At 34.3% G+C, this 12,031-nt stretch overlaps 1 protein-coding gene across 1 annotated transcript in view; it reads left to right on the top strand.

Annotated features, from left to right (window-relative positions):
• LOC103604086 (breast carcinoma-amplified sequence 3-like) overlaps positions 1-12,031 on the top strand; it is a gene marked incomplete at both ends in the record, with an annotated part of 144,874 nt that overhangs the window by 117,732 nt on the left and 15,111 nt on the right. Inside the window, one exon of the mRNA XM_008588679.1 lies at positions 4,301-4,377. Within this exon, the coding sequence (XP_008586901.1) occupies positions 4,301-4,377 (77 nt within the window). The remainder of the gene's footprint in view (positions 1-4,300; positions 4,378-12,031) is intronic.

The raw sequence follows: 12,031 nt of genomic DNA, 5'->3' as shown, positions 1-12,031 counted from the left end.
CCTTTTTGCCCCCCCCCCCCCCCCAAATTGCCCTTGTTTGAATGAGAGGAATGAGCAAGAGCATTGTTGTGATGGAGAAGGACTCTCTGAGGGAGCTTTCCCAGGTGTTTTTCTGCTAAAGCTTTGGCTAATTGTCTCCTAACTCTCATAGCAAGCAGATGTTATAGTTCTTTGGCCCTCCTGAAAGTCAACATGCAAAATGCCTTGAGCATCTCAAAAACTGTGGCCATGACTTTGGTCTTGACTGATCTGCTTTTGCTTTGACTTGGCCACTCCTCCCTTTTATTAGCCGTTGCTCTGATTGACCTTTGTCTTCAAGATCATAGTGGGAAAACCACGTTTCATCTCTTATTACAATTCTTTAAAGAAATGCTTCAGGATCTTGGTCCCACTTACATAAAATTTCCATTGAAAGCTTTCACTGCAGCTCATCTGGCTGCAACCATCAAGCAAAAATTTTGGCAGCCATCAAGTGAAAATTTGCTCAAGTCTGACTCAGAATTGTATAAGCTGAACCAGTTGAGATGTCTGTGGTGTTGGCTATGGTTTTTGCTGTTAATCATCAGTCCTCTTCAATTAAGGCACGAGCAAGATTGATTTTTTTCTTTCAGATTGACGTGGATGGTCTGCTGCTGTGGGCTTCATCTTCCACATTGTCTCTTCCCTTCATTTTTTTCTTTTGGTAACTGGCTGATGTGGGGAACCGAACCCTTGACCTTGGTGTTAAAACATCATGTTCTAACCATCTGAACTAACCAGCCAGTCTGTCTTGTCCTTCTGAAAAAAAGTTATCCATTTGTAAACTGATGATTTCTCTGGGGCATTGTCCCTGTAAACTTTTTGTAAAGCATCAGTGATTTCACCATTATTCAATCCAAGCACCATCATAAATTAGATATTTTTTTTTGCTTCAATTTTGGCAACATTATTTTTGGTGTGATAGCTGCTTTCAAACTGATGTCTTATCCTTCATAGTGCCTCAAACTAGATCCTGTTCAGACATGGTATAACAATTTAGTACAGGTTTATTTTGCTGCCGTAAATTTAGTAATCTGTGCATAGTTTTATCATAATACACATTTCCATCAACTTTTTTTTTTTTTTTGTCTTTTTCCGTGTCTGGCAACGGTCCGCAACCCTCAGTGTCGCCCCCGTACCGGACCGGGACCGGCAACGGGATCGCAACCCTCGGTGCTGCCCCCGCGCCTCGCTCAGCCAGTGAGCGGGAACCGGTCTGTATGTGGGATCCGAACCCTCGACGGGAAGCGCTGCCGTGCTTCCCAAGCGGCGCACTAGCGCGGTGCGCCACCGGGCCGGCCCTCCATCAACTTTTTGAAGACCTCTCATATACTAGAAATCAGAAAAAATAACAAACTCTTCTTCGTATTTTTTTCAAATGTTTTCTCAATTTAAATTAAAGAGGAAATCAAAACAATACTTGTATATCATCCTAAAATTAATTGTGAAGTATATGTGTAGCATAGCTTTAGGTACTCAGTACAAAAGTGTTTCTGGTTCCCCAGAGATAATGCAATCACCTATATCTGAATTGCTCCTCATTCTCCAGAAAGCAAACAGATTAATAAATAGAGCATATGAAATCACCTATAGCCAGCCCATGCTTAATTCATAACTAGCAAGAGTGAATACTACAACTTGAAATTTCAAATTTGAGACCAGGAGAGCTTGATCAAGAGCCCCCCATGCAAGAAGTGGCGTGGCAGAGAGATATTGTGCAAGAAAGGAGAATATGGTGGAAATTTATTGGTGTGGAAGAGACATAAGTAAACTGTGGTTTATTCTCAAAAGCAGAGGGTCAGAGAACCATCAGAGACCAGGTAGTGTAAAGCACTGTGGAGTTAAAGAGTTAAAATGGATTGGCAAAGTACAGAGGTGGCCTTGAAAACTGCTGGTGGTGTGACAGGCAATTTTAAGGGGAATATGTCTCCAAATAAGTGAATGTAATGAGTGGAAGGTATGAAATAAGCCTTACTGAAACAAGGTATCAACACTGACTCAGAATACTGACCACTCCCACACCTTTACACACTAAAAGGCACCATTTCTAACATTAGTATTTATCTGGTGCCTCTCCCCCCATTGTATTTTTGGTTTGTATGGGGAGGGGGGCAGACAGTTTGTCTTTTTAATTTACAATCTTCACATTGGGAAGAACTGTACCTGAGAAGCTGAATTTAAGGAATTGTACGTGTGGAATGTCACCTGCACCTAGACCTAATTTAGACAATGAGACCCTATGCTGATGCTATAAAGGGATGAGGTTTTGGGGGGGAGGGGCTTTGAAAGAGGGAGTGAGAGAATTTTTTGGATGTGGGAGGAATGTCAATAATTAAATAATTTAAATGAAAACAAATAAAGCAACTATGGTGGTTTTAAAATGTTCTTAGAGTTTTTATACTCCTCTTTTCAAGCACTGGAATTTAATTTTGCCAACTCTGAATGTGTGCTGGACCTGTTGATTGACTTATAATGACTAGAATAAAGCAGAAGTGGTGGTGAACAGCTTCGGAGATCAGGTCATAACAGGCAACAAGACTTTCTCTTTACTTTCTTATTTGGGTTTTAAGTATTCTGTGTTTATAAAGGAAATTATGAGAAGTAAAGAGAACGTTGTGTTTGTGTATCTTGTATATATATGTGCACATATATATATATATACACACATATATACAGTATATTTACATATACACATGTATACATATGTACATACACATGCATACAGCATACATACTGTCTGGTTCTATTGGCTCCTTTTTAAAAATTTTACTCTATACTAATGAGGACTATGGACTCTTAATAATGGTGCATATTTTCTTTATTGTGTGTTTAATTATTTGGTATTTTATGTTGGACTGTGTAAAAGAACTGTACAAACCTTGGTAAATAATATTTATGTACTGAAATGATGTTCTTCTATCAGAGAGTGAAGAGAATGTTGAGTTGATGTGGGTGGTGGGGACACTTGTAGTGACAGAACACAAATGGAGTTTACTATTGAGTATTTCTAAAACTTCATGTTATATTTTTTATAGGGCTGTTATCATAACCTTTTTATAGTAATATATACAAAGTGCACATACACTCATATAGCAGATTATTATTTAGTAATAACAAACAATCTAGTAAAAAAATATAGAGAAAAGTTTTTAATGGTCCCAGCTGAAAGAAAATCACAGGGAGCTCACAGTAATCACTCAGTAGGTTTGTTCTGCATAAGCAAATGAAATTGTTCTGTATTAAGAACAAAATTAAGAAAGCATGCATATTAAATATACCATTTTTATTTCTTCCACCTATTATTAATATCTGTTACTCAAATTTACCTGCCTCAATTTTGCAAAATAAACTAGTAGTATGTTAGATATTTAATAATAATCTTTCATTTGATTTTTTGAAATAAGTGGTTTTTTTTTTTTAAAGATGACTGGTAAGGGGATCTTATAACCTTTGACTTGGTGTTGTCAGCACCATGCTCTGCCAAGTGAGCTAACCATCCATCCCTATATAGGGATCTGACCTGTGGCCTTGGTGTTATCAGCACCACACTCTTCCAAGTGAGCCACGGGCTGGCCCTGGAATAACTGTTAAACTTGGCTACTTATTATTAGTATACTGTAAGGAGTAGTACATTATCAAGTAGTAGTTTGGGATATATTTTAGGAATTTCACTTTTAAAAATATGTATAACTAAATTATTTTCTTGATTATTTATAAATCTTGGGCATTGGGAAAATACTGTTTATATAGATTCTTATTAATTTTAATGTATTGAGTCAATCAGAAATGACTTATTTACACTGAGTAGCATTGTTTTAGATATGTGTCTCTGTATGGGTGTGTTGGGAAATTTAGCAATCATTTGAAGTGATAGCTTACATAAATAATTTTTATGGTCAATTCCATGACTGAAGCATCACTGCAAAACTGCTTTTTGTAGATAACCAACAGTTTGTTGATCTTTTTTGTTCTTAAAGTAGATTTATTTGATTCAAAATGAATGAAAACAAAACATTTTTTGAGATCATAATTTGTTCTTCCATCACTTTTTTTCTAGTCTTGTTTGTCTTGCTTATAGAGAAGATTTTGAGGTTTATATTTTTACATTTTAAAAGGCAGATGTTCCTAGCCTAAATATTATAAGAAATATTTGATTTTGCAATTGCATCGGTAAATACTTGTTTTTGTCCAGGTGATTTAACTTATGTATTATTCAATTTATAGAATTTCACATTCACTTCTCTTTCCTTTTTGTTTTGTTTTTTTTTCTCTCTAATTTTAGAATCCTGGTCATAGTCCTACAGGAGAAAATCGCTGCCTTTGATAGCTGTACTTTCACAAAAAAATTCTTTGTCACAAGTATGTACCAAATTGTTTTATTTCCTGTCATGTGCATTTGAGTGTATACTACTTACTTGATAGAATCAGCAAACTCATTGTAATCATATTATCAGCATTTCATGGGTTTTCAGTTCTGATGATCTTCCTGTGATCCTGAGGATGTCCTCATTCAGTAGTATAATTGTATGATACGTATTTTCAACTTTCCAGTGCATTTCTTCATATTACTGAGCAAGCTTTGTTCTATATACCCTTGGTGTCTCCTTACATACTCTCTTTGAGTAGTTCTGATTAATTTAGTCTCATGTAGCTATTTTATCCTTTCAAAGCCGTTCTTAAATTAACATACCATACTTGAGGAGATAGCTGGGTTATTCTATGTGGGGGATTTGAAATTCCCAGAAATATGTCAGTCTCTTTCCTTCTTTTCCTGTTTCCCCCACCCCCACAACTTCTACTGCTGTCCAAAAGTACAGAAATAAGAATAGAATCTAGATCCAAATGGTGTGCTTGCAGACACAGAATTAATACATTGTACACTGTATGAAATTACACGTATGAAATTTTATATGCATTGTGTGTATATATATGTGTGTGTGTGTATACACAATACACAAACTATATCCATATATATTTAATATAGTATAATATATAGTATACAATGCATGTACTTATATATAGCCTATAATGTATTAGTTGTATCAAGAACATGAGCTCTTATAGGAAAAGAGTACTGTCTACAACCCAGTGCTTACTACATAGTATTCAGTAAACATCTGTGTAAGTAGATGTAATATTTCAGGAGCTGCAACAAATACAATTGGGATTCCTGGTTATACCAAAAGTGAGATCCATTAAATGATTTCTGAAGCATTTACATGTCAGACTCTCTGAAAAAACTCAGCAACAGCTTCCATGTTCAGTTGTAGAAGTTAAACATAGAAGACAGAGGGACATCTATTATTGTACTAAAATAACAAAAAATTCGGCTGCCTTTGGATTCCAACTGCAATGTCAACTCCTGCTGGAATTTCCAGCCTGTCAGCTTGCCCTGCAAATCTTGAACTTGTCAGCTCCCACAATTGCATGAGCCAATTCCTTAAAATCACTCTCTCCTCCAACCCGCCACGCTTCTTCTCCCACTCCCCTCCCCACCTTCTATATATACTCTCATGTGTGTGTATATATTTTATATGTATCCGTATATGGTATTACACACATTATATACTGTATATTACATATATAATTTATTATAATACATTGTTTATCATTTTGTAGATTATAAGAGGAATTAGCCATACTCATCCCCTAGTGCTTGTAATCTATTTCTCTCAGAGATGTATAGCCGTTATGCATTAATAGTTTACTTTGTATTTGTAATACTCATAATTTCAGAAATTAGGGGAATAGAACCTATCCAAGAACCAAATATGAACCTATTAATTTCTTCAAATTATGTGGGGTATAGAGAAGTGAATCAGAATAGAGTAGGAATATTTCAGCCGGATTCAGATGTCAGATTTTCCTGAGCATTTGTTCTTCCATCTTATCAATAGTCTTTTGCTGTTCATTGATAATCAGAGATGTGTGTCATTGCTTCTACAGTGTAAGACATTTCTGTTTTGACTCCATTTTAACTTTATAGTTATAGACTATATTTTTTGGTAGAGACGTCTACTTCTCTAAAGTCAGGTCAGGAACATAAGGCTACCTTTTTTAAGAAAATAAAGATATCTTGATGTCTCAGCTGCGTGTTAAATTGGAGGAAAAGATTCAAAATCATTATTTGTTGAGATAGTTTATTTAGACCTTCCAGGTTGCTGACCTGTGAAAGTGCTGGGAGAGTGTTTCTCCCAGAAAGGGAATGGAAGCTCCACACTATATTCATCTCTTCATCTGGATATTTATCTATATCCTTTGTAATATCTTTTGTAATAAATTAATAAATATAAGAAAAGATAGTTTATTTAAATGTCAAAGTATGTTTTGAAATTGAAGCCTTTTTAAGCATTAGGCTCTCCTGGACTATTTACGTTGAAAGTAATACTACATTTGTTAATAGCTGCCAATATTTTCTTTTTAATAAATGGCAGGTTATAAAGTCAGTTGTAAGCAGTGACTAAAAAGAAGTTAATAAATACAAATAAGTTAGTAATGAAGATATTCATTTTATAGAGCATAGTTAAATTGTTGCTTTTTAGTGTAGAAGTCAAAAACGTAGATATCTAGTAATTATTTTAATATCCAGTATAGAATTTTAAAATGGAAAGTCAGTGTCATTATGAAGGAATAATTTAAAATAACTCCTTAAAAAAGTGACAAAAGATATGTATTTTCAAATAAGGACTTAAATTTAAAAAGAATTTTTACGGGATGGCCGGTTTTCTCGTTGGTTAGTGCACAGTGTTATATATATTACCAAAGTTTGGATCCCTCTACCGGCCAGCTGCAAATAAAATAAAACAAAAAATAAAAGTAATTTTTAAAAAACCTTACTGTTAATTAAATGTCCATATGATAAGGCTATGGGTATGATTTCCCTAAAAAGTTTTGTTTGTTTTTGTAAACTGATAATATTTGCAGCTTTTTGGGAGTGGTACTTGGCAGTTTGAGATTCTTACTATAGAAGAATTTTTTTGTGGAAAGTTCTCACTTGGGTCAACTTACAGATTATCTGTATGACAGGAATAAAAGTAAATATGTAGAATCAGTGTAGAAACGCATTTTCAAAGAACGCAATTTAAAATTTTTCATATTACCAATTTTACTATAGTTTCTCAAGTAATTGATGTGTTGTGGAAATGAGAGTGAGAAAATCTTTTGCAAAAGAAGAGAGAATAGTCTGTATTCCTCTTAGTTTTTATTGCTGTTGAAATTACGAAGTTCTACCAGAAAGAAAGTATATTTTTAGTCACCTTAAAATATTAAATGTACCTTAAAGATATAAATGTCTTCTCTTTTCAACAATATGTCTTATTAAGTAGATGTAATAAGTTAGTGCTATGGCAAAAATATTGTATTTTATTAAATTTGTAAAGCCACAGATATACCATTTCATCTGTGAAGGTAATTTAAAAAAATTTTTATTTTGGGAAATACATACTTATATCTAATTAGGCAAAATAATATGATGAACCACCAGGTACTTATTTAGTTTCAACAACTATCAAGTCTTTGGGTAATTTTTTTAATTTATATCCTTTCTCAATTATTTTAAAGCCTATCCCAAACGTTTGCAAATATTTTATTATCTTTGTCTAAAAAAATAAGAACGTACAAAAGTCATGTTTTCAAAATTGCCAGGTGATCATGTAATTTATTATCCCAACTGTGGTCTTTTGATTTGTACAGATGCCGTACTGGATTTAACTTGGTCAACATATGTAAATTAGAAAAGTTCTGGGCCAGCATTACAATGTGTTCATTCTGTTCGTTTCATACCAACCAAACTCCCAAGGTTTTTGGTGTACCAAAACCTTCTTTGTCGGAGTCCAGTGTCCTTGACAAATCTTTTTTTCTACAACTCATTTCATGCTTTTTATGCTACATTTAATTTGAACCAGTTATTATTTGTAGTTTTTTGCAGGTGCATTCTTCCTTTGTTCTTTTGAGTGGAATGGCCTTTTCACTAGTATCCTCTCTCCCCTCAATGTCTTAATCCTATATATCTTTCTGAGCCCTGTGTAGATAGTAGTTCTTATATGAAATCTTTCCTGACCACCATATCTTACAGTAACCTCTCCTTCTTCTAAATCCCCAAAAGACAACATTTTGCAGTGTCTGTCTGCAGAGCACTAGACCTTCAATGTGCTGTGTAAATCAGGATGCCCTGATCCAATATGTTTAGGAAATGTTGCCTTTTATTGAGAATGGCAATAGTGATTACCATTTTATCTGTTTAAATTGATTTAATACATTTCTTTTTGCTTGTTTGCTTGCTTTTTCGTGGCTTGCTGGTATGGGGATCCAACCCCTTGACCTTGGTGTTAACCGGCCAGCCACAATATATTTCCATATTTCGCAGATTTATTTGATTACATACCTCCTTTGTTACCCAACACCCTTTGGGAATACTTTTGTAATATAATCTCTGCCTGTCTTAAGACACTTTCTATCTTGTATGCATTTTCTATGTGCTTGCCACTAGGCAGTAATCTCCTTGAGAGAGAAGTAATTCAGCTTGTTTTGGATTAAGGAAGTAAGGTCCACCGTGGAAGGTATAATATGTTCATTATGTTATGGCTATTGTAAAAATATTAATGATGTTTATTTTTTGCTTTGTTCTTGTAATAATAAAACCCAATTCACCAAGATGAAAACATTTGACACATTTATGTTCTGGTTTCAAAGTATCAGTGGTTCTTTTTCAAAATGTTTAGTTAACCATAATACTTGAGATAAGAGTATGTCTGAAAATGTAATGCTACTCTGTCAAAAGTTATATGAGGAAGAAAATTATTCATATAGGGTCAGTCCTGATCTTTAGGGAAAGTGACAAAGGATTGAGCTGTAAGTTAACAGTGAGTGCTTGGTGCATACTTAGAAGAATGAGTATGTTATACATATATGAGTGCAGTTTCTTCCATACAAATCATATTGGAGTAAATTCAGAAATTTTCTAACATGAGTTTGTTAGAGAATTGTATCTCTGTATACATCAGCTGCTGAGTCTCTGTCTAATACCTGCAGTGTCTCTCCTGGCTGTGTAAAGGGTTTTCCCGTTGGGCATAGGGGACATAGTTTCTATTTTGCAAGAGTTTAGTAGCATTTGTGGTAGCTTATTTGCCTGTACCACATAGTTTTTATGTATCGATTGGTACCTAGTTCTTAAAGAAATAGGACCATAGCTCAGTAGAATGACAAGATCTCCATTTAATGAGGACATTGTTTTGGTCATGCAGTCATTTAACTTCTAAAACAGTTTGAAAACTCATTCTTAGTTGAGTGCCTTAGTTATGTAATGAATACAATGAAGGGACTGTAAGATAAGTAGAAACAGCTGTGTCTATCAGAGCAAGCGTCATCGGAATTTGTGCCAAAGGGTGGAGGGAACAGGTAAAGAGAGCTGATAGAGAACTGTTAGTGGAAAGCATCCAATATGATGAGAAAGGAGACACCTTTGTATTTGGATTTACAGAAAAGGTGGCTTTGAGCAGCTGTTTGATGTGGAAATCCAAAACCCAAGTATGATTAGGAAAACAAAGACTGATAGATGTCATTAGCAGTCATTTTCAGTGTCCTTAAATCGAAAAGTAGATATGAAGTCTCTGGAGAGACCAAAGGGGTGTACAGTAAGCAATCTCTTTCCATTGGCCTCTGTTTTTACTTTGAGGAGGAAAAATTATTTCTTAAAATCTTGTTATTTCTTAATATTAGTATGTGTTTTCTTTTAAAAAGTTTTTCTGGCTGGTATGGGTATCTGTACCCTTAACCTTGGTATTATCAACACCATACGTTACCAAGTGAGCTAACTAGCCTCTGTATGTGTGTTCTTTATTTATGTTAATGATGAATAACAAATGGACCAAATGGTAATGAATTTAAAGGAACTTTAAAATGCAAAATTATTTTTAATTTTTGAAAAAGAGGCTTTGCTTTTTATGTTAAGAAACACATTTATGAGAAGAGATTGGTAGGTTAATGTGACATCTAAGCCCAGTTAAAGATAAAGTTAAACCTATCCTTGTTCTTCTGGTTTCTGCATTAGATGAACAAGATTGCTATGATGTTTTTAGGGCCTGGGCAGGTACCTAATACATAGCAGACACTCTATGAATATGTTTGCAATGAAATAACTTGTGACTTTTCTATTCTCTGCATATAATTCCCACCCATTGAGCCTCAGAATGGCAGTACTCTGAAATTCATGATATGTTTCCTATACATTAAAAATAAACCAAAAATAAAACAAGTCTTATACTGAAATCTCATGGAAACTTAAGAAGGTCGTTAATCAGCTGTATGATGGTAAAATAAATCTGCAAAGTAGTATTTTGTATCATGTGTGCTTGTGTGTTTTTCTAGGGAGGGTGTTTATACTCTTTTCTGAAAATCACATAGTATGTGGTCCTTTGTGACTGTTATCAGGTCTTCATTTCTTTTTATTGCACAATAATATTTCATTGTGTGAATATACCATAATTTATCTATTCATCAGTTGACAAGTATTTGGTTTGTTTCTACTTTTGGGATATTATAGATAATGCTTGTATGAACACAAGTGTGCAAGATTTAATGTAGAAATATGTTTTCAGTTGTTTTGGGGATGAATATTTGGTTATAAGTTTTTGTAATTTTGATCTGTATTTCCTTGGTGGCTAATGACACTGAGCATTTTTCGTATACTTATTTGCCACTTATTTTCATGGTATGCCAGTAAGGGGATCTGAACCCTTGACCTTGGTGTTACCCACACCTCATTCTAACCTGAGATAACCAGCTAGCCCTTGCCATTTGTGTTTCTTCTTTGTCCATTTTTAAATTGAGTTATTTGTCTTTTAAATATTGAATTGTAATAGTTATTTTTATATTTCGGATACAAGTCATTTAGCAGATACATATTTCGCAAAAATGTTCCCCCATTCTGTAGGTTGTTTTTTCACCTTCTTGATGGTGTCCTTTGAAGCACAAAAGTTTCAGTTTTGATGAAATCCAATTTATCTATTCTTTTGTCACTTATACTTCTGGTGTCATACGAGAAACCATTGCCTAATCCAAGGCTGTGAAGATTTATTGTTTTAATCTAAGTTTTATTGTCTTAGCTTTTATGTTTTATAAATAAAGATTTGTTTTTGTATGTGGTGTGAGGTAGGGGTCCAACTTCATCTTTTTGCATGTGGTTATCCAGTTTTCCCAGCATCATTTGTTGAAAAGACTGTTCTTTCACCATTGACTTATTAAAAATGCAGATACCGATTAAAAAAAAAAGTTTGAAACTTTTGATTTATCCTTGCCAGGAAAAACATGGTAAAGTGTCACAGAGATAGTTAAACCTTTTGTTTTTTAATTCAGGTCACCACTCCATTAGTACCAACTTTCTAGGAGAAAGTTGAAATTGCATCATTTGCATGTGTCCTTTTACTAATGGCAGAATCTTCACTTAGTTTGACTTTTCTTGGACTTTTCACTTATTTAAATTGGGAAATCTGAATTCTTTTAACATGTAGTTCTCTCTTCTTACTTTCTTCAGAAACATCGTAAACATGTTAGAATTTGTCCTCTTAATACAGAGGTTCATGCCCCCTCCTCCTTCCCCCTTCACTTGCTCTCAAAGTTTAGCTGGAGACAAAGGTTAATCTTTAGAGGAGTCATGCTTATATGGTTGGAGTAGTGCTGAGTGGCTGATATTCTGCTGATTCCAGCTATAAAGTGGTGTTTTGGTGAGCAGAAAAACAATGTGCTTTCATTACAATATGCTATAATTCTTGAGGTCCACTTGAGTTTTTGAAAACATGGACTGAAAAAGTGGAATGAAGAATTGTAAACTATGTTTTCCCTTAGTATCCTTTAGGATTTGTAAAGGAAGATATACTTACTAGCATCCAGTGAGGTTAAAGTGGTTATCAGAATTGGTTGAGAGTTAGGGGTTCTGTTATTTATGAGAGATTTTAAAAGGGAAGAAACTTTCTTTTTTTCTTTTTTTTTTTTTTTTGTTTTTTGTCTGTTTTTTCCG

The sequence above is a fragment of the Galeopterus variegatus genome, unplaced genomic scaffold (genome assembly GCF_000696425.1).
Source record: "Galeopterus variegatus unplaced genomic scaffold, G_variegatus-3.0.2 Scaffold4952, whole genome shotgun sequence".
Classification (NCBI taxonomy): Eukaryota; Metazoa; Chordata; class Mammalia; order Dermoptera; family Cynocephalidae; genus Galeopterus; species Galeopterus variegatus.
This window is presented reverse-complemented; position numbering and strand designations above follow the sequence as displayed.